The sequence below is a fragment of the Ciconia boyciana genome, chromosome 15 (assembly GCF_034638445.1).
Source record: "Ciconia boyciana chromosome 15, ASM3463844v1, whole genome shotgun sequence".
In the NCBI taxonomy this organism is placed as follows: Eukaryota; Metazoa; Chordata; class Aves; order Ciconiiformes; family Ciconiidae; genus Ciconia; species Ciconia boyciana.
Genome location: NC_132948.1, coordinates 1,793,744 through 1,821,087, shown reverse-complemented (window position 1 = coordinate 1,821,087; position 27,344 = coordinate 1,793,744). Strand labels below are relative to the sequence as shown.

The 27,344-nt window shown below is 56.7% G+C and overlaps 1 protein-coding gene across 8 annotated transcripts in view; it reads left to right on the top strand.

Annotated features, from left to right (window-relative positions):
* Nucleotides 1–21,231, top strand: part of NF2 (NF2, moesin-ezrin-radixin like (MERLIN) tumor suppressor) — a 48,947-nt gene extending 27,716 nt beyond the window's left edge. The window contains exons 11-17 of one of the 8 annotated variants that reach the window (XM_072879682.1): nt 460–582; nt 958–1,175; nt 2,556–2,661; nt 7,920–8,047; nt 9,855–10,014; nt 11,820–11,864; nt 20,425–21,231. In XM_072879682.1, the coding sequence (XP_072735783.1) occupies nt 460–582; nt 958–1,175; nt 2,556–2,661; nt 7,920–8,047; nt 9,855–10,014; nt 11,820–11,855 (771 nt within the window). In that variant the 3' untranslated portion in view covers nt 11,856–11,864; nt 20,425–21,231. Of the gene's footprint in view, nt 1–459; nt 583–957; nt 1,176–2,555; nt 2,662–7,358; nt 7,471–7,916; nt 8,048–9,854; nt 10,031–11,819; nt 11,948–20,401 lie in introns of those variants that run through there. The other 7 variants (XM_072879679.1, XM_072879681.1, XM_072879680.1 and 4 more) reach the window with 7 other exon arrangements.
* The last annotated feature ends 6,113 nt before the right edge of the window (nt 21,232–27,344 follow it).

Genomic DNA, 27,344 nt, shown 5'->3' with positions numbered 1-27,344 from the left:
CGTCCTTCAAACTCCTCCCTTGTGGTGTGCATATATCTGATATTTTGAAGATGCCCTCAGACTTGCCCTTAAGCCCAGTCTTGCTATCAGTTCAACTTGCTGTAAGAAACTCTAGGCATAGCTGGAGCTCTTGGGACCCTGCTTGTCCGAGTGCGCCCTGTGGGTCAGCGTAGGAGGGTGCTGTCTGGGGACGTAATCACCTGCAGGCAGCTTGTGGGGCAGCGCTGTGCGTAACTGGTCAGAGGACAGGGGATTGTCTTGGGAATGGCACTCTTCCAGGCAGCAGGGTGCATCAGATCACCCCCTTTTAGTGAAGTTCCCCGTGTTGATAAGCAGAGAGGAGGCGGCAGCGGTGCAGTCCTGTGCACTAACCCCCACGTAGCGGCCCTTTCTCGTACTATGGAAAGCCTTCCTAATGTGTGTTATTTCTCCTCGCTTTCCCCAATACCTTTCTCCTAGATGGAACGGCAGCGCCTGGCCCGAGAGAAGCAAATGAGAGAAGAGGCTGAGAGAACAAGGGATGAGCTGGAGAGAAGATTGATGCAGTTAAAGGAAGAGGCAACGATGGCCAACGAGGCTCTGGTGAGTCTCTGGGAGGCTGTTTCCCGAGGCACTGCAGCTGTTCCTCACTCTTTCCGCTGCTGAAGCGTTTTAGGAAGCACACTGTGACTGTCCTGTGGCTATTCTCAAACTGCTGCTGGTGGACGGTGATCAGGAGGCTGGATGGAGCTGATTTCATCCTGCTAGCCTGCTGTGGCGGAGCGCAAAGGAGGATGATTTGGGGCAGAGCCTGGGTACATCCAGGTCTTGCCTGCAGAAGGCTGCAGGCTTTCATGGAAGGGAGGGACTCTATGGGCTGTGCGGAGCGAGCAGCTCAGGGCCCTGCTCTGGGGTTTGTAAGCACCTTCGGGGAGACGTTCAGTGTGCTTGACGACTTAAATGTGCCTTAATTCTCAGATGAGGTCCGAAGAGACAGCAGACTTGCTGGCTGAGAAGGCTCAGATCACGGAGGAGGAGGCCAAGCTCCTGGCTCAGAAAGCAGCTGAGGCTGAACAGGAGATGCAGCGAATCAAAGCCACGGCCATCCGGACGGAGGAGGAGAAGCGACTGATGGAACAGAAGGTGCTAGAGGCAGAGATGTTGGCACTGAAAATGGCGGAGGAGTCGGAGAGGAGGTCAGAGGGTACAACCTTGCAGCTGCCTCTGCTTTGCTTTCCAACCCCCTTCTGACTTAGCTGAAAGAGTGGCTCATGCCTTGAGTTAGTCCATGCAATGGTTTGCAGTGAGCCCTTGGCCTCCCGTGCATGTACAACAGCAAATAGCCCCAAGGCTCAGCTGGTTTCTCTCTCCGTCTCGCTATTTGCCACAGCTGGGCTGTTCCCCGAGTGGGAAAGGGTGCTGGTAGAGCAGTGGCGGCCCTGATCTTTCCCTGGATTGGAGCTGGAGACTCTTCTCTGAAGCCTTCTTTGGGAGCGATGCTGTGGTGAGAGCAGCAGGGAGAGGGGCTGTCAGCTAGCGGGGGAGAAGGTGCTGTGGTCCCTGGCACTCTGCCTTCCGCGCCCTGACAGCAGCAGCGGAAGCCAGCTCTACTTTTGGGTGATTTCTGCAAACACCCACTGCATTTCACAAAGCATTTGACAACATTAATAGCACTTGTGGTTTTTTTTTTTTCCTTCTGGATGGTAGATCTACATTCCCTATTTTCTCTTTATTCCTCTATTTACCTCTCAGTTGTTTAGTGCTCCTTACCAGTCATGAGGTCTCTGTTTCAGGTTAGCCTTGAGGTCTCCCTAGCTCCTGGAGTCCTTGCTTCTTGTTAAAACTGGTGTTCCCATCCTCTTGATACCAGAGCCCAGGTCCCATGGTGCGTTTGGTAGTGAGCAAGTAAAAGATCATTCTTGTTTCCTTCCAACTGATTACTCCTTTCTGCGTGAGAGCTTGCTTGGTGTCAGCCCTTCTGCTTGGATGAACGCTGCCCTTGTCCATCTCTTCTTGCTTTGGTCTCGATCTTGTGAAGTCTCCACTCAAATTTCAGTCTGGCAGAGGAAGCTTCCTTCCCTCCTTTGGCTTCCTCCTTGTGGGGGGGGTCCTTGAGGCTCAAGGGTAAATACTAGTTTTAGAATTGCTGGGCCCTGCAAGCAGGCAAAGCTGTGCAATCTTGGGTGCTTTTTCCTTTTCGAATGTAGTAAATAATTGTTAGCGGAGGCTTACTTGTCAGAAAAATGCCGCTCCTGCTGTAAGTCTGAGTTTAACTGAAGTTGTTCTCCCCGTTCTGGCATCTCGGCACGCTTCTCCAGCCCTTAGCCTTGCTCACTGACGCTCACACAGAGCCCACGTTAGAGCTGCCCTTCTATGGCTTGGACTTCTGTGCTCATTAAAACATCCCACATGTCAGAGGTTCTGGCGTTTCCCTTGCTGAAATGATTTCTTAGCTTAGGTCTTGTTGTGGGACAAATGCCAGCCTGTTCTGCACCTACACTGTAATCCTGCTTCTCCATCTTCTCATTCCTCTCAACTTCAAGCTGATATTTGCCATTTGCTATTTTTCTTTGTAGGGCGAAGGAGGCTGATCAGCTAAAGCAAGACCTTCAGGAGGCTCGCGAGTCTGAGCGGAGAGCAAAGCAGAAGCTTTTGGAGATCACCAGCAAGTCGTCCTACACAGTAAGAGTGTTCTGCATTGTAACCCCCAGCTCCGGGCAGGGAACGTGCCCTCCTCTGTAGCCTGGAGGAGTCCGGTATCTCCATCCCATCGGTGGAGGGGTGTGGGCTCTCTCATTGCCTTGCTTAGCAGCTGTTCAGAAACCCTTAGCAGTGCTTGCCCTTCTCATCCGGGCACCCCATCCAGCAGAAGATCACTTTGCTCTCTTTTTCCCCCCCCCCCCCCCCCCCCTCACCTACCTTACCTCATGCTACAAGAGCAAGGGAGCTGCTGGTGAAATTAAAGGCAGCAAATTTTAAACCAATTTAACAACCATGTCAGAGCCATGCTTTGCTAGCACGTGGGGAGTGTACCAGCTCAGCAATAGCCTTTAAAATAGGGTTAAATACTTATAAAACGGAGGATGTCCTTATTCTTGTTAGGTGGGATAAACATTGTTCAGAACCTGTAAATTCAGTCTTTGGGCATAAACTGGACACTGTGCCTCTATGTGCTGGAAAAAAACTTCCTTGCAGGGAGATTATTCCATAATTGCCCATTAAGAGGATTTCACACCTTCCTCTGAAGCATCTGGTCCCGGTTGCTGCCGGGGACTGAAATGCCAGACTAAATGACCATTGCTCTGATCTGTCTGGCAGTTCCTTTCCTCAACTTCTCGAATTGTGCTGCAGGGCCTGCAAAACCCATCAAGTGCTCCCCTCCCTGCGGCTCGCACCTGCCACGGCTGCCGCTTCGGCTGCCTCGCTGTCCTGGGGGGTGAAGGGGGAAGAGCTCGGCAGCTTCAGGAATAAACTCAACAGACGTACGTGGGAGTTATCGACCCGTCTCGTACTGAAGTTTTAATTTGTACCTGCAGGCTCCTTCCCTCCTCCTCTGGAAACTTTTGAGGACCAGATTGAAGAGGGCTTGAGACGAAGTAACTTTTCATCCCCGTTCTCTGAAGTTCCCTGCAAAAATGTTCAGAAGCTTTTAAAAATGGCAGTGATGGAAAATAGTCAGGTGCTCTTAGCCACGGGACACTCAGTCAGGTGCTAGCTACCTCAGTGCTTTACAAAGCTTAGCTTTGGAGCGCTCCTTATTTTACAAGTCACTAGGTTTCTGGGATCCACCAGTTCTTTAATTCTGGGTTTAACTTGGGCACAGGGTGGAGCGTCCTCACTGAAACTCTGCTGCGTGGCTGCATCAGTGTTGATGTTTGGGCAGCTCTTACATGTCCATGTTCCCTCGTGGTGCTGTGTCCATCCTTAGTCAAACCGGCAGATCCGCAGCTAGCGAGCCCTTCTGTGTAAATCCCCGTGCCTGTGCTGGTGGGCGGCCGTGTGGCTGCGTTCCTGCCTGCGGAGTTAAAGCCTCATTAGCGGGAATGTTGTAGGGTTGCATGGAGCTCAGCTCCACCCCTCCAGCTACATCGGCCTGGAGGCAATCCACGGAGAGCTGCCTGGTCCAGACACATGGCACTGCGTCCTCTCCCTTCCCTAAAGAGCCTTGGCCTTCCTGACACAGCTGCCGGTGCCAGGAGGGAAGGCGACATGCTTTTTTCCTCCCCAGTTAGGTGGCAGGGTTCCCTCATGCAGCTGCCGCTCCTCCTGCCCCTGTCGTAGCCCTGGGAGGAGCGCGGTGTCCCACAGACTTGACGGCTGTTGTTTTCCAACGTCAGAAGGGTGCAAAGCGTGACCGTTGTGCCCATGTCCAGGTGACGACACCGTGCTGGCCCTTCCATCCCCTGTTACGCCGGTCTTGCCTTCTCCCTTCCCCTGTGGCCTCTCTCATCGCTCTGCTGCGTGCGTGTTTGGGGCAGACAAGTGAGATTTGCTGAGATCCTGTTCCTGCGTGCTACTTCAAAGAGCTGGATTCGGGCAAGCCTGCCTCCTCTGCCTGCGCAGAGGGGCACCCGGCAGGCAAGCGCAGCCCAAGGGAGGGAATGAGCCCAGCTTGGCCTGAGGGATGAAGCAGTTTTGAAAGCTGCTGTTGGGAGGCTCATGTCCCTCAGGTGAATGGCAGCTCTGCCGAATGGTGCCGGCTTCCAGCTCCTCTCTTCCTTAATGAGGGTGTAACGCTGAGCTTGTTCTTTTCTGTGGTCCCAGTACTTGTGCTGTGTCATCCCCTGGCACTGAGAGCGAAACAGGACTTCCCTCTGGGGGAACAAGAGCAGCAGAGGATGGGGGGAGTGGATGGATGTGTTGCAGAAAAGGCAAGAAACAGGTTTTTTTTTTTTTCTTGTAACTTTCCAGTCTCCCATCCTGGTTCTTTAAAGCTTGTTTCGGTGTCTTTTTAGTCCTTGAAGCCCAAGCTGCCTTTGTGATGGGACTGGTAGGTGATGCATGAGAAAGAAGACGTGAATCTGAGTCTCAGGCCGTCAGGGCTGGGAGAACGATTCATTCTTTACTGACTTGGCAACGGCTCTTTGCCTCCTTCATTGCCCTTCAGGTACCACTCATGGCAAGACTAAAGGCAGCCATCGCTTCTCTGATCCTCTTGAAGTAGTAAGTGGCTGTCTTGGGCTTGCCCAAATTCCTGAGCAGCGAAGTAAAGGCAGTGGCAGCAACAGGAGGAGCTCTCCTTGTGGGGGAGGCCTCATGACGTGACTTGCTCTGTGCTTCCTCCGTATCGTCTATCTCGCTTGCTCTAAGCTCCAGAGGGATGACCCCTGTCAGCGTGGTGCTTGCCTCTATTAACTGCTGGAAATTGCTTTAATGCAGTAACAGGGTTATGCAGTTTGTTCCAGGTGAGGAAACACATAAGGGGAAAGGTCTGTGTCCCCTTTATCATCCTGTGTCCCAGCGACACCCCATGTCCCCTGGATTAAAAGTCTCTGCACCTTGTGCAAGGCTTGCCCAGGATTGTTGCAAATGGCAGGGACATGCTTTGCTCCAGATACTAAGCCCATGCCTTTGAAAGCCCTCAGCATGCTCTTTGCTCTTTCCTTACTCTTCCTCACTGCTTCTGCTCTCTGACTTCTCCACCGATTTTTCATTGCTTCATGAAAGAGCACTGCTGAGGAAAGGCGAGGAAGTGGCTGTAGTAACCCTGACGAATTGGCATCTGGACTTAATGATTGCAGCAAGTGAAATTCCTGCTCAACTGTTACTGCTGCTGTTTGGGTTTTTTTAAAGCAAAACCCAACAAGCTTGTGCTGAAAAAAATGCTAAAGGTTGTTTGAAGGCCAGCAGGCTGGTTCTGATGATCCTGGCTCCCCTGCACAGCAGAGATCGTAGAACCTCATGTGGGAAGGGCTTTGCAAACACCTGTGTGCCTTACAGGGAAGGGACTTGAATGTCAATGCGATGCAAGTATTTAAATCAGTTAAGTGCTTTGGCAGACCTGTCCCCTTTCCTTCGAGACTGGAATTTAGGTACTCAGCTGTCCCTTCCAGTGCCTGCTCCAGAATTAATGCGGCTGTGTTCTGCGCTGGCAGCGATCACAAAGGGGAGTAAGAAATCGTGTTGCCTTGTCGTGTGAGTCTAACTTACCTGTAACGCTCCTGCCAGACCAAGCAGTGCAGTTTCGGGTGCCGCCTTGTTTATGCTTGTACTAGCTGTTTGCGTTCCAGCTTTGCCTCTGCAGGGTAAATGAAATGTCGTCCCTCTCAGGTTTGTCCAGCCGAAGAGCGAGCAGGGGACGAGCCCCGTCTGTTTGTGAATTCCAGGCTGGCAGCGAGCAAAGAGGCAGGTTATTGTGCAGAGTAAATCTGTCACCGCCCCGGCGCTAGCGGTTCTTGTTGAAGCGGGGCTAGCTGCAAACAATCCCTGGAGTATCCCAAATAGGAGAAACGAGGGAAAGAAATAACCAGCTGAAGCTCAAGATCACATTTGTTGGGGCGGGTACCCTAGAAGCATCCCACCAGCTTTTGGTGCACGCTGCCAGAGCAGCCTGTCTCTGCAGCACCGTCTCCTGCACAGTCCAGGCTGGTTTGGGCACGTTGTTTTCATTACAGGAATCCCTTAAAGCAAGAAGGATTGACTAGCGGAGAGGTGGGTGACCTTTTGGATGCTGGGCTGGATTTCTCGTATCCAAAGTGAGGGCTAAGCACGCTGGCAGCAGTTCTGACTCACATCCACGCACACAGTCTGCCATCTGAAGCTGCTGTGCCATCCTTGACGTGTGCCGCTGCTTGCGACCTCATCTAACGTATTGCAAGAGCAGAGTGATGATTTGAGTCAGGGTGCTTTTCCTCTACTGGTAATGAGCCCATTTATTAGAGGTGTGACGGAATTTTTGACTGAGAGAAGGGTCATTTTTTTAGGGGAAGATAAAATCTGAGGGCCTGGCGCAGTGTGTCAGTGGGGGATATCGCAGCATTTTGCAGGAGGAATAAAGTCCGAGATCCTTGCTCGGGTGTGATATGAGTGATTCCCTGTGTTATCTCTGCATTTCCAACTGAATCTAGCAGCGGTTCCTAAACACTTGGAACTGTAAATTACTGCGAAGAGAAAAATGTATTGGTGCATCTCCATGGATCTTACTGAAATTGCATCCCAAGTTAACCCTTTGGGGTTATGTTGTTCTTTGCTCACACCGTGGGGAGCAGTGGAGTGCAGGACTCTGCTGTCATATAGGGTCTCATGTTGCCCCTGTTCACAGCTTGCACTTTTAAAATTTAATTTAATGTTAAATAGCTGTCGGATGTCTCCCAAGAGGCAGCTTCTGTCCAGCATCGTTTTAAGTGGCACAGCAGTGATAAAACCTAGATTTTACAAAGTTTTGTCAACAGGTTCTGAAGAGAGGTGGTGTTTTGTCTCCCCTTTACTACTGCAAAGAGCGGGGTCCCAAAGGAGCAATAGCCCTGAATTGAAGAGCAAATTGGGAACGGAGCAAGGGGATCTTCAGGCTGATCTGGTGCTTGGGACGCTGGGCTTGTTTGCTGCTCTGCTTCTGCAGCACCTTGGAGTGCTTGCCATCTTCCGTGTTAAAAGATCACCAGCTGAAAAAGAGCCTCGTAATCTGCTTTCCAGAAAGTTCGAGGCTGGTTCAGACAAATCGGGCTGTGGGCTGTGTCGCTTCAGGAATACACGTGCCCCTTCCCTTTCCCCGTGCAAATGTGAGATCCTTCCCATTCAGCACCGCCGCAAGGTAGGATACCCCCGGCTCCAAGAAGAGTGTGTTGTTACCTCTCTGAGTAGCAGATCAGGACCTTATTACAGCATTACTTGTACTGCGTGCTTAGGTGTTGCTCTGATTTTACCTCTGTGTTGCAGAATGTTTGCTGTAGGAACACTTTTGTGGCCAAACGTGATTCGTTTGTCCTCTCTCTCTTTAGCAGTCCATGAACTCAAGTACGACAGCACTGCCTACCGACCTGCCAAGCTTCAACCTCATCAGCGAGAGCCTGTCCTTTGACTTCAAAGATACGGACATGAAGAGGCTTTCAATGGAAATCGAGAAGGAGAAGTACGTGGCATGCATCCACTCCGGGCCAGGGCTGGGATTTGGGCCTCGGTTGCAGCGGGAGGAATTGCCCCGGGGCTGAATGTGGTTTTAACGTTCCAAATGAACACCGGTGTGAGGTGAAAGGGGGAGAAGTCTTTTGGGTTTGCATTTACCGGGTCATTAGTAGCTCTGCCCGGAGCATGGTGTAGCTAGCTGCTGGTTGACCGTTTCCCTGGGTGGGGACCTGGTGTCACAGATGCATCCCTACTGCCCGCTTAAAGGCGAGGTTAAGCAGGCTGAGCCCTGCACCAGTCGGTTCCTCTCCATACGGGTAACCCGGCTCTTGGTTGGGCTTGAATTGTCCATGTTGGTAGAAAGAGTTAACGGCGGTCTGACTGCTGGTGTGCTGAACGATTGCAGGCTGCATTTGCAGAGAATTGTCCAGAAAGTGTCAAGATAGCTGGAGTCTGTGCTAAGGTCCCGCGTCGGGGCTTTAACCCCTTTTTCTTGGAATCTGTGTCATGTTTATATATAAAAAGTGTGCGCAAGCAAGTTTGGATGTGATTATGAGCTTTGATCTTGTGTTTTCCTGGGGGTGTAAGTGTAGCCTTCAAAATTACAAATTTAGCAGAAATCAAAGCAGATCAGATTTTAATCTCTGTAGTAATAATGTGCTTTGTTCATTGATTGGATAGTAGATCAAAGCTAGAAGGGCTCTGCCACAGCGCTCTGGCCAAAACTTCCTGGGGCTGGAATGAAACGCCCCTGGATCCCAGAGGGTGGTTCATTCTGCCTCTGCTGAGTACCCTCTCCCGTGTAGGAAATAACAGACCACTATGCTAGAGACAGAGGTTAAAAACTTTTCCTAAAGCTAGAAGGAAAAAGAAGCTGAAAATAACAGGATAATTCCTGGTTCTGTACCCAGGTTGCTAACTAGGTCATCCCACTCTCCTAAGCAGGAAGAGCTTGGCGCTGCCAAATGCTGAAAGCAATAACATGCTTTCGCTGACTTCTCCGGCACTGTTTGCGTTCCTCGGGTGCTGAGATAAACCCCGCTACAAATTTTGGCACTCTAAAAAGGTTCTTGTTAGTCTGCTGGTACTTTGACCTGGGTCTCGGTGTTTAATCACAAGTACAAGGCTGGCGCGGTGTGATTTTTCTCCAGTCCATGCTTCATCGTGGAAGCATTTGGAAGCAGTTAGGGCCGAGTCCTGAGAATGGCTGGGTTTGGTTTTTTTCTTTCTTTCTTTTTTTTGGGAGACCTTTCTTTCTCCCAGGGATGCTGTGTGTCTAAAAGATACCTGATATTTTGGGGACAGTGCTTGCTCCCACACGGTTTACAAGCTAAATCCCTCTAAAAACATGAGAAGTCAGTACATCAGGGTCCTTCCTTCCTGGAAGGATTCGTGCCTTTGGGTTTGTGAGCTGGGTTTGAGAGAGGGTGCGGTGGAGTAGAGCAAGCGCTGCTTAAATTGCTGTCTCGTAGACTGAAACTGCATAATGTTAACCTATGTCATGGTGCAGCTTCCCTCGGGAATGGGGAGACTTACAAATATCATCCAGCAGCTCTAGTTTGGCTTTATTTTTTTATAGTAACATAACTTACAGTTTTGTTCTTGGGTCAGCTGTCTGGGTCCTCTTTTTAATAACGAACAAATCATTGCTTGGAGTAGTTTACTGTGTGCTGTAAACTCATGTTGTCAGTTCCACACACGAGAAGTGATGAAGATAAGGTTTTTCTGTTATAATTCCGTTATCGGCTGCCACGGTATCACGTCGCCACGTGCAGCTGGCCAGTACTAACCCGGGACTCTTTTGTGTGTGCTAGGGTAGAGTACATGGAGAAAAGCAAGCACCTGCAGGAGCAGCTGAATGAGCTGAAGACAGAAATTGAGGCACTGAAGCTAAAGGAGAGAGAAACAGCTCTGGATATATTGCACAACGAGAATGCCAGCCGAGGCAACAGCAAGCACAACACTATTAAAAAGGTATCGGAGGGCTCCAGTTTGTATCTCGCCTGATGAAATCCTTTAAAAAACAACAACAACGAAATAACCCTTCCGTTTGGTTTAGCTTTTGCACAAGTTGTTATAATAAAATTGTTTGATCTAGGCTTTCTTCCCTGGCTGCTTAGCTTTGAACCAGGGTGCAGAGAATTTCAGCTCCTGGTAGCTCCTGGTTTCTATCTGCCACAACCAAGCCTTGTCTCTTCAGTGCTGTGGGAGGGGATGCAAAGCTCTCGAGGTTTGATGGTCTTGCTGAACCTTAACAAAAGCTGTGCAGGGATGCTGTTAGAAGGGATCTGCTACCCTAGTGACCCCAGGAACAGAAAAGCCCTACCTGCCTATTGCAACCATTCCCTAAAAGCATTGCAAGGAAGCAGTCTTGAGCTTGGCTGGTGAATGATAAGGGCAAAAATACTCCTGGCTTACGGGCTCTCAGTAGAAAAAGCCAAAAGCCTTGTCCTCTCTTTTAATCTGTTCTCAAGTAACCTGTAGTGCAGCTTCAAATACTAACAGCAAAATCTTTCGCTAGCAGGGTGTGTGTGAGGTGTCTGCTCTCTGTGCTGTGGACCCTGGAACCACCTGCCTCTAGGAATGTGTTTGGGGTGAATACTTAGCCAAAAAGTTAGGTCTGCTAGCCCAGCGGTCACACCTGAAAGGTCACAACAAAGCCCGTTCTTTATTTTTACATCCAGTCCTTTTCCTCTTGTTCAGTAGCTCTGCTGTTCTCCCAGCTGGGCTCAGTGTAGTGAGGGGCTGGGGGCACATCCGCAGTTGGTACGGTGGGATGTAGTGCTCAGCCCCGCTCTCCTGCAAAGGCTTTTACCCTGCAAAGGCTTTTACCCAGCTGGCTTTCCGCTAGCAGCTGTCCTTGGGAAGGATTCGGAAATCTGCATGGCGTGGGATGCAGGTTGTGGTAACAACTCCAGGTTTTAAAAACAAATCCTTATCTCTCTACTACTCCCAGCTGAGAGTTACATCTGAAAGGATTTGAAAATATCGGTTCATGCCGACTTCCGTGGCTGGGAGTTTATGATCACGGAATTGGGGCAGGAAAATGAATCTAGCATGTCTCCCTTCCCAGTTTCCCCGTGCTAGCCCTGAGCTATTCAGGTTCCTGTCCCTCCAGAGCGGAGAATATAAAAATCTTCACAGACCCTTTTGTCATCGTAGAATCTGAAGACATTTCTGCTCCCAGTAGGTTTTGTTAGGTTTTGTCTCCCTGCTCAGAGTCCTCAGTTTAAACAGAAAATGCTAAATTTTCACTTCTGACAGAGATGAGTTCATAGAGAGCTGATGGTCTGATTTGTCTCACTTAATGATTACCCAGCCACCTTCTTTTCGATGTCTGTCAGGGCTCATCGCTGTAATTGGGACTGTGCGGTCAGTCTTCCTTCCTTTGAAACTGGAGTCTTGTCCTGTCCCCTCCCTTCAGGAGGAGACCGGGGCTGCCCAGCTCCTGCATCTCAGCCGGAAGAGCAAAGGCTTTTAAATAATAGTCTATAAGTGGAGCACATCAGAATAAAATTACAGACTGCTTTTGTTCATGCCACCAGGAGGTCAGGAGGGCTTTTGTCTTTGCAGTTGTGATGGAAAGGAAAATGCAAGACACCGGAAATGGGACAGCAGTTTAGCAACACTTAAATAATACCAACCCTCTGCCCCACCTGGAAGCCGCTGATCACTTCAGCGCTCCGGGCAAACTGTACAGATTGCACGAATGACCTGACATTACTCGTATCATAGAGGATTTTGTTGTTGTTGTTGTTCATTTTATTTTGCTGGTTTAGCCTCAAGCCCAGGGCAGAAGACCTATCTGCATTTGAGACTTCAAAGTAGGTTATTCCAAGGTACTCTGCGTGGGGTGATGGGATCACCGGCTGTAATACTAACCCGTGCATGAGCTTGCCTGCGATACGCACCGCTCTAGCCAGCTCCCATTGCTGCCACCCCTGCAACGCTCCTCACGCACCGCAGCAGGGTGCAGTGCCGGTGAGACCGGGCTCGCCGTGGCACAGCACCCTGCCCGTCCCTGCGGTGGACCCGTGCAGCATGTCGCAGGCATGCTCTCGCCCCCTCGGTAGCGTCCACAGCCTCTCTGCATTCGGTTTTGCACTTGATCCTCTGTGCTGGGAAGCGTCTTTCTTGGCAGAAGTTGAGTTTGCACCATCAGTGGGGGAGTGCAGGCGTAGATGCTTAAACATCTTAAAATGTGCCTGTTTTTGCTCTGCTGCTGGTGGCTGGGAATCTATTGGAGGTGCAGGGTGGCCTTTGAAGATTTCTTTAATGAAGTAAAGCAGGACCTTCCCCCTTGTTTGCTGCAGAAAGAAATTCAGGATTTAGAAAAAAAACCCAACAAACAAACCTCATCAACTCTTTGCTGCCAAAACTGTCATAACAGGCTAAAAACGCGCACCTCCGTCTTGGAGCGGAGCAGCACGTGGATGCGTTATCAGTGTCTGCCTGTTTGAGAAGTATCACAGGAACGTAAAGCAGGCGGCTGAGGACAGCCGGTGTCTGCAGGTAGCTCTTGGGCAAGGCTGCGGCTGGGGCGGCGCAGGGGGACCGTGCTGGATGTAGCACTGTTGGTCACCATCGCGCCTGGGGACGCCGGCTGTCAGAGCCGCTCTCCTTCCTGCCTGTGATGCCTCTGCCTGTCCCCTGCCTCCTTCAGCACGCCGGTGACTCCTGCTCTCTTAATGCCCTGCCTCTTCTTTCCGGATTCTGCTTTCCTCCAAGGATTTGCCCTCAATCCGCAGGCTGTGTGTGTGCAGAGCATCGTCTCCCTCCTTCGGGAGGATGAGTTTGGGGAAGCTTTCTTGCTCTTTCCTCGACCGTGGTTCTTGCACACCCACAGGGTTTAGCAAGTTTTGAGTGGTAGCGCTAAGGGACGAAACGGCACGGATGCTGCGGTAGCAGCGCTCACGAAGGCGGGTGGCAAACCTGGTGGAAAGCGCTTTTGGAAAAGGCTTTCGTTAAAAGTTACTCTGAGGGCTTGCACAGCCCTGCCTGCATGGCGGGCACGTACAGCCAACCGTGGAGCCATTTCTCAGCACTGGAGCAATATAGCGGAGGCAGGAGGATGCTTGAGATGCAGACTTCTCCCTGGCCGGTACCCAGAAGCGATCAGCACAGGTTTGTGCCGTTCTTGAATGGACCAGCCCTTTCAGGGCTGCAGGCAGTGCTGTAAATCACTCCACTTAGGGTTTTGTGCTGGCTGGCTGCTGCCAGCCGCTCTCGGGGGGGCTGCGGGTGTTCCCAAGACCAGCCGCTCTCGTTGTTACGTGTTTCCTTGGGAAGAGGGCGGAAGTAGCTAAAACTTAGGGTGACCCTGCGGGTCCGGGACGCTTTGGGGGAGGCGTTGGAAGTCTGTCTGGGGCAGGCTGGCTGTGGTTGAAACCCGCCGCCTCATCCCGACTGGCTTGAGGAACTCCGTGGCAGGTGAAATTGGGGCAAAATCCGCTTGTGGCCGCAGCACGAGGAGGTGAAATGAAGCCCTGGCAATTTGTGAAAAGACCAATCCAGCAGCTGGGAGAGATTCGGTGCCTGGGAGGAGCCCCCATAATTAAACCAGACGCACAGCAAGTGCTGCGGTGTGACCTCTGGGTTTTGTTGCCTGCCTTTGAAGACGCCTGCTAAGTTTTTCATGTTTAATTACGTGGTTAACATGCTAATCCTTTTTTATGAGCTCTGTGGGCACAGCACAAGCACCTCATCTGGAAACCGATTTCCCTTCTCCGTAGCGCTCTCCACCGTGGGCTGGCGCTGCTGCCTCCAGCTGGCTCGGCTTCAGGAGGGTTTGCCGCTTATGCTGCGGTAGAAGATGAAAAAACCCACTTCTTCCTCGCGTCCTCCGGTGTAGGAATGCTCCCAGGACAGGCTGCCGCTCTAAAACACAATCGGGCCTTTAATTCCAGTTGCTTTCTTCTTGCACAGTCATGCTTATTTACTGTGATTTAAGCCCTTTGAAGTATCCAGGCAAGGAGCAAATCTCCACGCCTGTTCCCAGACAAGCGGCTTTGTCCTTGAGCAGTGCTCTGGTCCTTCGACGGACAGGCTTGGCCTTTCCCTGCCAGGCTCTCAGGCAGCTCTCGGCTTTTTCTTGGGCGCAGCATTTCTCTGGGGCTCGAGCTGGCTCCTTGGGGCCAGGCCTTTTGGTGCCTGTGGGCATTGTGCGGACGTCGGTGGTGGGGTGAGCTGTTGCTGACGGCGCCCTTGCGAGCTCCTCTCCTGGCTGATCCTGGTTTTGGTGCAGCATTGCCCTCAGCTCGGGTAATGCAGCATTTTTTTCCTATCGTTGAGGCACTTGGGGTTTGGATAAGCTACTTCAAATCTGCGTATTTATCACCAGTAGACTGGACTGGGCTTCCTCCATCCCTGGGCCACGAACGGTTGTGTTCTGCCACGTTCCTACAGAGGCAGCATCGTCTCCTTCGGGTTTAGGCAGTGAGCAGCTCCTGGCTGCCAAGCACGGAGGGGCAAGCGAGGCAGAGCAAAGTGGAGTTCTGCGGGCTTGTCTTCGCTCCTCTCGCCTTCAAGATGTGCTGTGGTCCGTCCTCTGCAGCAGTGTAAGGACACCGGTGAGTTAGCGATGGGCACTGCCATCCGTGTCTCTCGTGATGCAGATATGAAGCTGCTGTGCCACCACCAAATGTCATGAGGCTACTTAATCGTCTGGACAGGCTGAAGGTTTTCGGGAGGCTGTGCTGGGGCAGACGGCTTCTCTGCCCGTTTTTCAGCTGCGCCTGGCTAGCATCTTGCTAGGGATCCCTGAAACGTGTCCCTAGAGGACTTCAGCAAATCTTGTGGGGTTTCTTTGTCATCTCCTGGGGACTCCCTTCCTCACCTCTCCCCTTCTGGGACCTGCAGACTCCTCTGCGTGAAATGGGTCCGCTTTGCTCCAGCGGTTTGCTGGGGGGATGGAGGACCACGGCCATTTCATGATGTTACTGTGCCTCTGGAGCTTCATCCTGCAGAGGGAGGGGACCAGCACAAGAAATACTTCTGCTCTGGGAAGGGCAGGAGGGAGCCTGGGTGGCACGGAGCAGGCTGAGCTGCCCGCAGGTGGGTCCATCCTTTCCTGTGGATCCTGTGACGGCCCGGACACGGACGAGGTGCTCTTTAGTCTCACGCAGAACTGCAGCATTGCCGTGGCATCACTGTATAATCCACTCCCACCAGGAGAGGGGAAGGCTGCATGCTGCAGAGCGGGCACGCGACCAGCGAGGGACTTCCTAGGAGAAGCAGCATCGGCGTTTCCCGTCCCCTCGGGAGCTGCGAGGGTAGAGAAAAGATGAGCGAGGATGCTGGCTTCTCGCCCTGCCTGGCACCCGGCTGGGATGCAGGCGAGAGCCGGGAGATACTCGGTGAGCACAGCAGCTCTGGACACCTCTAGGCACAGATTTTCTGAGCGCAGGAGGAGACGGAGATGCATCCCACGTGGGTCTTGCCCACACATCCCCGTGTGTGCGAGGCAGGCTGGGAAGTGAAACTCCCTGGCAGCTAAACTGGGACACGGCAGCCTCCTTTCCTTGTTTACAAGGAGCAAAAGGAAACTAGGAAACGTCAGGCCTATCAGCTATTTTTGTGGAAGCCTTTGAAAAGCGTTTCCTTCAAATGGAACGTCATCTTCTCTCTTTTAAACGCACTCATCAAAGCGTTGGAGGCCGGGGGAAAGTTGTGCTTAGGAGAGAATAAATGGCAGTGTGGGAGTAAGAGAGAAAAGGCGAGGTGGGGACTGGAAAGGGGGTGGGGAGGGAAAAATAGGGAGGTTTTGGTTTCAAAAGTAAATGTGGGAATTGAAATGTCTGCCTGGCCCGTGGGAACTGGGGAGTGGGCAGGGATGGAGAAGGACATTCAGGGGAGGGGGGGGAATAAAGAGGATTTAATGTATGCAGCGCCGGGTGCTGATTTAGCAGGGATGGTAGATCTCCCTCCCAGCAGCAGGAAGACGTCCTTGGCATCGCATGGGGTGAGGCGACGCTGCTGGGGGTGGCCTGGGTCACCCTCTCCTCCAGCCTGGCTGGGCTGCAGGATAAACAAGACAACGGCAAGGAAGTGAGAAATTTTAAGCCTCTCCCCGTTCCGTGGGACCCGGGAGGATGGGGGAAGGCTGATGTGATTTGCAGCCCTCTCCTCGGGCCCGTGCCCCATCTCCAGCGCGTGGGGAGGGCTCCGGCCCCGGTGGGCTCGCTGGGAGCCCAGGCGCTTTCTCTCTATTCGGTTTGCCCTGCCAGCAGGAGTTATGTGCCTGCAGTTATTGGGTTAGCTGCTCTAAAACGTGTTTGGCTATGAGGGACTTATTGGGTTGCTTTTGTTTGTTTGTTTTTCTTAAATCAAATCAGTCCGGCAGCCCTGGGTAAAAGCAGAGCTCAGAGGAACCCCAGTGTAGGAACGCAGGGAGTGGGACTCTTCCCTTTCTCATATCTTGATTCATTTGAGCTCTGGCTGCTTAATTGCGCTCCCTCTCTCTCTCTCTAAATTTTCTTTGATGGCTCTGGTAGTGCATTGTGGAGCCCACCCTCCCTCCTGCAGGAAGAAGATTATCATAATACTGCTTGTAAATCAATTTTTTTTTTTTCCCTCTCCGCACTGACGAGAATGTAACTTGCTCTTAATCACTCTGCCTTGCCTGCACAGTGTTACGGTATGGATATATATATTTATTTCTCCTTGCCTGGCCAGGCAAAGGGGAGGCAGACAGCGCAAAAGAGTTTTTGGAGACGCTGGAGGCCACCTTAGGGCTTTCCCCCAGAGACGGAGAGGCCGGAGCAGGGCTGCACTCCCCTCCCCGGCTGCTCTCCTCGCTTTCCTGTCCTGGCGCAGAAAAGAAAAGAGCAAAACCGGTTGCTCCCTGCGTGAGTGAGCGGGATTTCCCTGCAAAGAGCTGTCTGGGACTCGCGCTTTTGCAGCCGCAAGGAGACGGGAGGCGAGCTCGGCTGCAGGGCTCCCTGCGCCCACGGGCTTACGCAGCAGCTCTGCGGGAGCACCTCCGCGCCTCCCGCAGCCCTGCGTGGGGTGGGTCGGGCTGCGCAGGGCTCGCTGCCCCAAAAGGAGCTTCCCTCGGCTCTGCCTGTCTTCCTCCGGCGGACCCTCGGGTTTCGTCATGCTGCAGCCGTGCCACGCTCGCTGGCGAGACCGCAGCACCAGCCAGTGGCAGAGCTCTCGGCCCTGCTCACCTGAGCCCTGCCTGCCGTGGGAGCGAGGACAGCCCTGCCTGCAATTGCTCAACAGCAAGAAAAACAAGAATAAAAGAAAGAAAAAGGGAGGGGGGCAGTTTTCCCTCCAGGCACAGCGGAGCATCGGCGGTGGAGAGTCAGGGTGCAGTCAAGAGCAATCCTAATTTCCTCTCTGTTTATTCATGTGCCTGGCTGGAATGGGATGTGAGAAGGCAGCTGCCTGAGAGCTGCCGGGCAGCCCCCATTCCCCGTGCCGGAGGTCCCAGCGGTGGCTGCTGGAGGTGCCTTCGCTCCAGGGGTGCTGGAGGCAGAGCAGCCTGGAGTTGCTGGCCCCTTCCTCTGCCCCAGCCACTGCCAAGGCCTTGGCCATAACCCAGCTCCTGCTAATGAGAAATATGCCAACTGTGCCCGTATCCCGCTCGTCTGATGCTTTTCTAACACCCCCCCAGGTTACCGGGGAGAAAGGCAGCCGCAGGCTCCTCTTCGGGGAGCCTACGTGGGAAGAAAGCCTCTGTTGCCGTTGAAATCCCTGTGGTCTTTGCCTTTCGGATGGCAAAATCTGGCCACTGCTGAGTGCCACCGAGCCCCAGGGCACGGCCCTCTCAGGAAGTCGGCGCTCACGCCTCTCTGCAGGGTCCCTCTCGTCAAGACCCATCTTTGCTCCCGCTCCCTGTATGCCTGTACAGGGCCTCCGTTTCCCTGAATAGGTAAAAAAAGCAACATCGAGCATCTCGGGGAGCCTTTGAAGGTCACGGATAAAGGCCCCCGGTGAAAGAGCAGGGCTGCACCTCGTCTTTCTCCTCGCGCCTGTGCTGGATGCCCTCGGAGCTCTGCCTCAGCGGCGTTTGCTCAGGAAGGCGCAGCTTTGGACACGGAGGCTGCTGCCCGAGCCGTGCTTTGAGGTACCCCAGGACCGTGAAACACGCGGGGCATTGATGGAGAGCTGTGTGTAGCTGGAGGCAGAGAGCAGGCTCGAAATAGTCGAATCTCCCTTACAAGCCCGGGGGAAACATCTTCCCTCTCTGCCTCGTCAGCGGTTGTAGCTGGCTCCTTTCTTTTCTCCATCGGAGCACTCAGTTTGCTGGGGGGACCTGGGGGGCATCTCCCCTTGCTGTGCTTCAGCAGAGCGGCGCTGGGAGCTGCGGCGGGCCGGGGAGGGGGTGGGATGCTTTGATTCACCATCCCACCTGCAGAAGAGATGACTTAAATGTTAATTTAAGGGGATTAAATCTTCCTCCTTGGGGGTGTGTGGCCTCTCAGAGGTCTCCCCAGGTGAAACTGGAAAGCGAAGCTGCCCCATTTCGGGCTGTGGTGGGCAGACGGGCTCCGGCGTGAGCCCTGGCACTCGGGTGAACGCGTGGGACGGCTCAGCCTCGCCCACCCCTCTCCAGCCCTGCGACACCCCCTCGCCCACCGCCCTTCTCTGCCGGGGACCGCCGTCCTGTCCTTGCCCCAGGTCGTCGCGGCGGGAGGCAGCCGCCCTGCTCCAAGCGAAGGACCGTGCTGCGCACCGTGACGCCCGCTCGGGTTTATACGCCAAATGCTCCGGCCTGTGAGCCAGCCAGGTCTCTGCCTGGGGTCACGGGCGGGATTGCTGCCGGGAGAGCCGAAACGAAGCCTGCGCTGGGGCCGTCAGTGGGTTGGCAGCAGGCTGGGGCTGCCCGCTCCTTTTTTTTTTTTTTTTTTTTTTTCCCCCCCCTCTCCAGCCTTGAAAGAGAGGCAAAGAGCTGCCCATAGCACACGGAGCCCCTGTCCCGTCTCATCCACCCTCCGTCCAGCTCTGGGGGGGCGCGGGGGGGTGCTGAGGAGGAGGAGGAGGAGAGCCAGCCCTGGCCCAGGAGATGCTGGCAGCAAAGGGTATTAAGCCCCTGCAGAAATTTCCTCTGCAATACAGATTTTTTCAGAATGGCATTAGAGCTGTGACGGAATTACCGAGGGAAAGGCCGTGGGGGGAAGCGGGGAGGAGGGAAGCGCTTGGCAGCTCCGTCGCAGGGCTTAACTCACTGTAACGTGATCCTAGGATTCCTGTTTCAGCAAAACTGGCGTCCCCGGCGGAAGGCACCGCTGCTTAATCCAGCTGAAACGAAGCCTTCGCAATTAGCCGGCCCGTTTGGCAAACTCTTGTGGCGATTCAGCAGCTGGTTGGAAGGTGGCACTTCTCCCACCGTGCTCCTTTGGGTGGTTATCTGTAAATACTGTGATTTCTTCCTCACTGCTGAGGATGTTTCTTTCATCTCTCGTTTGGCCCGTTAGAAAACGGGCTCGCGGTTCCTCCGTGGGGTATTATTTTTCGGATAGCCTCGCTAGCGCTGCAGAAAGCTTTTCTGGGCCGGGTTTCCAACTCCTGCAGAGCCTTGGCTCCGCGGACACGGTCCTGCAAGCGGGGACTCTCCAGCTCCATCCTGCTGTGGGATGGAGGGAGCAGGGCCGGGGTGAGGTCCCGGCGCAGGGGGAAGGCGTCAGCCCCGCGCAGGTGCTGGGACGGCGGCGGCAAGCCGGGTTCTGGCTGCTTGGACCACACTGGGCACGTGTGCTCATCCCGTCGAGGGCGGTGGTTGGGGTTGGACGTGAGCGTGGGATGAGGGTGGTCCCTGACTGGTGACAGAGGTTAGGTGTACCCGGCTGGCCTGGAGGCTTTGGGAAGCTGTGGGTTTAGAGACGAGCGTGGTTCTCCCTCTGTCCTCAGCTGACGGAGACGGTTTCTCGTCCAGCTTTGCAAGAGCCCCGCGCGTTCCCCCACCGTCAGGGCAAGGCAAGGAAGGAGCACGCTGCACCCCGAGGGCACAGTCCCGCGCTCAGGATCGGCACCTTTGGTCCGGGCTCCCGTCTGCCCCACAGCCTGAAAGCCGCAGCCACGCTACTTACGGTGGTTGAATCCGTGGCCCCTCAGCAGCCTCTGCGCGGGGCGAAGGTGGTGTCGGCAGCAGTCGTGCTCCCCCGACCCAGCCCACCTCCCCGTGCCCTGCGCCTTGCCTTCGGGCCGTGCTTGTTGCAGCCGGGGGGCTCGGCCGCTGAGGGCCTGCACGACACCCCTGCTTCTGCCTTCCCTCGTGTTTTCGGGGGGCGGGCAGGGGCTGGGCCGGGGGGGGATTAAGGCAGCAGCTCCCTCCCGCTCAGCCCGGTGCCCTCCCAGGGGGTGAAGCTGGGGCTGGGTGCCTTGCGGGAAGGAGGGGGTCAGCCCCGTCCCCCTTCAGCCGCCGCCTCTGCTCTCTTGCAGCTCACCCTACAGAGCACCAAGTCCCGCGTGGCCTTCTTCGAGGAGCTCTAGGAACCGACCGACAGCTCTGCACCGCTGCTGCCCGCCGGCCGGCTCCCCGCCAGCCGGAGCCTCTCCCCCAGGACCGGCGTGCCCCAACCGGGGCCGGGGAGCCGGGCATCGCCCCCCGGTCCCCGCCGGGTGCTGCCAGCCTCTGCACACCGACGGACTCGGGGCCCGGCTGCCCACGGACTGTGTGATGTTCTCTAGCTTAGTGTCCGTTCATCCTCCTCCCTGCCCCTCTTTTTTCCTTTTTTTCCAGCCTTTTTCTTAATTTTTCTAGCGTAGTTTTTTGGCTCGGCTCTCCGGGCTTTCCCCCGGTGCCGGCGTCGGGGCTGCGGCCGTGCCCGCCAGCCTGGCAGCCCGCAGAGGAGCGTGCCGAGGGTCTCCCCCGGCGGGGTGCCGTCCCTCGGGGCTGCCTTCTCCCGCCGCCCCGGAGCCCCGCGCCGGCGGTGCCCGGAGCTCCATTAGGAACTCAGAGCATGTTCTAGTAGAGTGCTGTAAATCAGGGGCCGTCGCGCCGGCTCTCCCCGCGCCCGGCAGAGGTGGGAGGCAGCGGGCAGGGAGCGGGATCACAGCGGCTGCAGGGACCTCGGTCCGTGGGGATCAGGGCTGCCGCTGCCCTGGGGAGAGGAGGCAGGGGCAGGAGGTGGGGAGGAAGGTCTCCTCCTCCTCCTCCTCTCTGCAAGGGCTAAGGAGCAGGAGAACAGCTAGTGCCAACCAAATGAAACCTTTTTTTTTCCTGCAAACTGTGACAAACCTGGGCAGCTTGAGGCCGGGAGGTCTCAGGGGGCTCGGAGCCGGGCAGAGGGCAGGCACAGCCCCAGCTTTCGCTGGGTGCCCAGGTCCAGCACCCCCTAACGCGGCGTGGGGTGCCCCCAGCTCCTCCGAGCCTCCCAGGGCTGAGCCGGGGGCTGCCTGCTCCCGCGCGTCCTTAAGCGTGTGCCTTTGCTCACAGCTCTGACCCCCCGGCAGCGGCCGCGGGGGGAACGGGGATGCCTGGACATTTCCCTTCTGCCTCCATCCCAAATCCTGCCCTCTCTGAGGGGAAACCTCCCTTCCAGCTGAGATTTACCCTTTGACGGAGCCGGTGCTGCGCCGGGCATCCCTCGCATCCCCTCGGGACCCCCAGTTCCTCCCTCCCACAACCTCGCCTGACCTACAGCCACGCCGGAGTCGGCCGGAGGGTCAGCCCGGGGCTCGGCGTGTAGTAGATGGCCTCCTGAGCCCTTTTTATTTAAAACCACGCTGCCTCGGATCGACTCCCCGCACATGGCTGCGATTCGGCTGGCTGTGGCCTGGCACAGCCGCTTTCCCATTCCCCCGGACTGTTGTACTTGGAAGAAATAACGGGTTTCTCCTTTGTTTTAATAAAAATTCAAAGCACTAGGAGAGGGAGCTGGGACTTGTTTGGTCTTTTCTCTTTGGGAAAAACCTCGCGAAGCCCTTTGCTGCCGCAGTTAATGGCAGGCGGAGGTTTTAATGGGAAGCACGGCCGCGGCCCTGGGATCCCTGCGGCAGGACCCTGCGGCCGGGGTGGCTTCCCCGTCCCCATCGCTCCGGGGTCCCGCTGTCCCCGGTCCCTCAGGGCTCCTCCGTCCCCGCTGGCAGCAGGGTGCCCTTTTCCCTCCGGGGTTTGGGGGGCCCTGGGGGGGCTGAGCCCCGTGTTTGCCATCCCTGGGGCTCTGCCCGACGCTGCCTGATCTCAGCCTGCCTGGAATAAATAAACGATACGCTGCATTGACCTCCATTTTTTAATTAATTACGGATAAAACCCCTTCGGTGACACGGGGACCCAGCTGAGCTGCCGGCCCTGAGCCGGGGCTGCCGGTGGGGCTTCACGAAACCACCGTCCGTGCCGAACGCCCCGAGCCCGGGCAAGACCCGACCCCGGGGGCTGCTCCCGGTCCCCCCCGGCCCCGCTGCGACTCGATGCCCTCGGCGATGGCTGCGCTTGTTTATCTGCTCACCGGCAGCAAAACCCCGGGAGATTAAATGTTGCTCCTGGCGAGGGCTCTGGTCCCCTCCGAGAAGCGGGTGGGCTGGGGGGGGTGGGTATTTTTTCCCCTTTTTTGTCGTTCTAAGCAGGGCTGGTGGAGGTGGGCTGGGGTTTTTTTGGCAAGGGGATGCTGATGGGGGAGATGCCGGGAGGCGGGCGAGGGAAGCGGAGGGTGACCTGATTTCCCGCGCGTGGGGTGGGAGCGCTGCCCGCAGTCACCAGTGCCAATAATGCAGCTGCTGCGCTGCCTGCGCTGCCTGCGCTGCCTGTGCTGCCTGCAGACCCCCCGGCTGGGGGATTCAGCCCCAAAGCGAAGCCGAAAAGGCTTTTCCCAGCCCAGGCCGCGGCACCGGGGCTGGGGGCAGCGGCGCAGGGGGATGCGCCGGGTGCAGCCGGTGCCGGGTCCAACATGGGGGGGTCTCCTTCTGCCCTCCGACACGGGGGTCCCCCTGCTCGCTCCCAGGGGCCGGTCTCACCGGGAGCCCCGCGCGCTCCCAGCGCTGCGCGCTCACGGCATTGCACGCTTGCAGCCTTGCACGCTCCCAGCACCGTGCACCCGCAGCATTGCACGCTCATGGCATTACATACTTGCAGCCTTGCATGCGTACAGGATTGCACGCTTCCAGCCTTGCACGCTCACAGCATCGCATCCTCACAGCATTGCGCACTCGCAGCCTTGCACACTCGCAGCATCGCACGCCTGCAGCCCCGCATCCTCACAGCATTGCACACTCGCAGCTTTGCACACTCGCAGCACCGTGCACCTACAGAATTGCATATTCACAGCCTTGCACACTCATAGCCTTGCACACTCGCAGCCTTGCACACTCAGCACTGTACACTTGCAGCATTGCACACTCACAGTGTTGCACACTTGCAGCGCTGCACACTTACAGCCTTGCGCACTCAGCACCATGCACCCACGGCATTGCACACTCGCAGCACTGCACACTTGCAGCCTTGCATGTGTACAGTATTGCACACTTGCAGCCTCGCACACTCACCGCACCGCACGCCTGCAGCCCCCCATCCTCACAGCGTTGCACTCTTGCAGCGCTGCACACTTGCAGCACCACGCGCCTGCAGCATTGCGTGCTCACGGCATTGCACGCTTGCAGCCCTATACACTCGTGGCCTCCCACGCTCCCAGCTTTGCACGCTTGGGGTCTCGCACGCTCGCAGCCTCCCACTCGCAGCGTTGCACGCTGGCAGCCTCCCGCGCTGGCAGCGTTGCAGACGCGCAGCCCCCACTGCAGCGGGCAGCCCCGCGCCAGCTCCCTGCCTGCCCTCCCGCGCCGCAGGCTGGGCCGTTCCTCCGCTTTCAAAGGAAGTTTCATTCTGATTTTTTTTTCCTTTTTCGCAAAATTAAATTCATCAGAGCCGAGGTGGTGGCGGAGCGGGTGTGGGTTGGCTTGCGATGACTTTGCCCAAGGAAAAAAAACCAATCAAACAGCTTTTCCGTGTGCCTCTCCCAGCACCTTCCTCCTGCCACGGATTCCTTGGGAAGGAAATTGGGGCTTTTGCTAACCCAAGGCAGCAACTGAGCATTTCGGCAGCGGTTCTCCACGTGCTTTAACAGTGGGGGTGGCTTTGGCGCTGGCCTGGGGACGATTTCTTGCTCGCGTGAGCGTCCCTGTCCCCAAACCCCGACTCGTAGCAGGGAGCCGGGGCCAGAGCGGGTGCGGATGGGGAAACTGAGGCAGGGATGGCGCCGGCGAGGCCGTCCAGCTCCGGGGGCTGCCGATCGGTATGCCGGCCTCCTCCCGCGGTGCCGGTGGCCAGGCAGCACCTGAAGCCTCTCCCCACCCGTAACTCATGGGCTGCCGCCCCCGCGCCTGCTCCGCACCCCCAGCTGCCCCCCCGCACCCCTGGCGCTGGGTGCCTCGGGGGTTGGGGGAGGAGCGGGGTGCGGGGGTCAGCGGGGGGAGAGGGGGACGCTGGCTCACAGCCAGGCAGGGCTGGGGCTGGCTGCAGGGGGCTGGGGTGCTCCTGCGCGTGCGGCAGCGCGCGTGTGCACGAGGGAGGGGCGTTTGCACGAGGGATTTGTGTTTGCACGAGGGATTTGTGCTTGCACGAGGGATTTGTGCTTGCACGAGGGATGCTTTCGTATTCAGGGGTGCGTGTGCAAAACGGAAGGGCGTTTGCACGCAGGGTGTGCGTTTGCACAAGGGATTTGTGTTTGCAGGAGGGGTGCTTTTGCAGTGGGGGTGTGTGTGCACAAGGGCATTTGCACGAGGAAAGCGCGTTTGCACGAGGGATGCTTTTGCATCAAGGGGTGTGTGCACCAGCGAAGGGCATCTGCACGCGGGGTGTGCGTGCCCAGGGAGGTGTATTTGCACGGCGAGGTGGAGCAGGGAGGTGCACACCGATGTCGGGGTGCAGCGGGTGCCCTGGCGCACAGGACGGGTGCTCGGAGCCGGCACATGGGCGTTAGTCAGCACCGATCCGGCTCTGACTCACCGCTTAATGGATGCAGGCTGGCACGGCGTGGCACTGCACGGCACGGCACGGCACAGCGGGCTCCTGGCCATGGGCCACCACGGGTACAGGCTGGAGCCGGGGGGGGCCAGGGCACCCCAGGGCTGCGGGTGGCTCTGTGGGGTCACCCTCTGCCCACTGGCAACGGGGACCCAGCGCAGGGTGGGAATTAGGGGAACGGCCCGCAGGACACCTCATCCCTGGTCTTGGGCACCCTGGGGAGCTCGGGGCACCCTCGGGTGCTCAGCTCCCGCGTGGTTTGGGTCCAGGTTGCGGGGTGCCGATGTAAAACGCTGCTCCCCGGGCACAAAGCCGGCTGGGGTCCTGCTCTTCAGGGACAGCATCCTGGGGACGTGGGGGCCTTATTCCTTCCTTGGCCGGTGGCTGCCGGCCCTGCGCTGTCCCCACCGTCCGCATCCATCCTCATCCATCACCGCCGGCGCGGGCCGATGGCTGGCACAGCGCTGCCGTCTGCGTCCCTCCACCTTTTCCTCTTCCCGGCCCTTTGTCTTCCAGGGAGAAAAAGGGGGAAGGGAAGGAAATGAGGAGGGAGAGGAGAGGGGAGAGGCAGCCTCGGCGAGGGGACGGCACCCAGGGCCGCCCTGCTCCCGGCAGAGACCTGGCCAGCTCGGTGCATCTCCCCCTGCCCCGACACCTCCCCTGGGGCAGCCGCAGCAAAGCCGTAATTAAAAGCCCGATGTGTGTCTTGTCGGCTTAATTAGGGGCTTAACGGGCGAAGAGGGAGGATTGCCGGCGGGGAAGCCAGAGCTCCAGAGCTGAAACCTTTGGCTGGTACCAGAGGTGCCCACTCAGCCACCGAGGCAGAGCACCGGGGAGGGGATAATATATGGATGCTATAAAATAAAAAGCACGTGGAGCTGCTCCAGCCAGCACAGTTTCCCTGCGAGCAGAGGGTGAATCGCCAGAGGCTGCTCGGGCCGAGCCGGGGGATACTAGGCGAGGTGTGATGGGGAGCAGGACCATGCAGCGGGGTGCGGGGCTGTGTGATGGGGTGCAGGACCATGCGGTGGGATGCAGGACCATGTGACAGGGTGCGGGATCACACGGTGGGGTGCAAGACCACATGGTGGCGTGCAGGATCATGCGATGGGGTGCCTGACCTTGTGGTGGGGTGCAGGACCCACACAGAGGATGCTGTGGTTTGGCGCAGGACCGCACGGCAGGGTGCGGGACCGTGCAGTGGGGTGCGGGACCGTGCAGTGGGGTGCAGGACCATGCGATGGGGTGCAGGGCGGGGTAGTGGGCTGCACGACTGTACAAGGGGACTCAGGACCGCACAGTGGGCTGCAGGATGACATGGTCTGGGTCGGGACCGCGTAGTGGGGAGTGGGTCCTCGCAGTCTGCTGCAGGACCACGCGGCAGGGCGTGGGACCATGCAGCGGGTCGCAGGGCCGTGTGGTTTGGTGTAGGACCGTACAACGCGCTTGGGACCAGCCGGTGCCAGGAGATCCTGGGAGCTGCTGCCCTGAGAGCACAAGGGCCGACATCTCTCCGGGCATGGAGGAGAGGAAGCGGGCACTGCCCACCAGCACACGGCCGGCCCTGACAGGGACAGGGCCCTGGGGAAGGAGACGCTGCCTCAGCCAGGATCCCACCAGCCAGGTTCCTCCCCCTTCTCCCTCGCCGTTAATTTTCCCTCCCCAGTAATCACCTTGGGCAGCACCTTCCCTCCCGGCCTCCCCAGGCATCTGCTGCCACCGCTGCTCGGGGAGCCCCGGGGCCAGACCCGGAACAGGAACGCTGGGGTCCCGCTCCCATCACCTCCTCCTGCCTGGCCACGGCATCACCTGTGGCGGGGACACCGGCCATCGTCACAGCCCTGCCGGGATGCTGCCTGCGGCCGGCCTGGGCGTCGTGGTGCTGGGTGCTGCCTGGCCTGGGCATCGTGGCAGCGGGTACCACCAGGTCCTGGCACCGTGGCACTGGATACTGCCGGGTCCTGGCACCATGGCACCGGGTACCACCAGGTCCTGGCATCATGGTGCCAGGGCATCCCGGGGCAGCAGCTCACAGCATCCTGGAGAGATGGAGCTGGTGTCTCTACCTGAGGTCGCTGTGCCGGTGCAGCACGGCTGATTGTCCGTGTCTCCTGGCGAGCATCGCCCGCGTGCCGATGGTGGGATGGGAGCAGAGCCTGGCCCGGGACAGCCATGTCCTGAAGGCAAAACTCATTGCAAGGAGGGTTGTTGGGGTGGTGTGTACAGAGAGGAAAAAGCCATAGGGATGCTGCAAGGGAGGGGTGGAAGCCATTTCTAAACAGTCTTGATGCTCAGCCGTGGGTTTTGTTTTGGAGTCTGACTTCACCGTTGGCTGTGGCAAAGCAAAGCCGCTCAGTGACCTGCCCGGTACCAGCACCCACCTGTGTCACAGACACACGGGTGC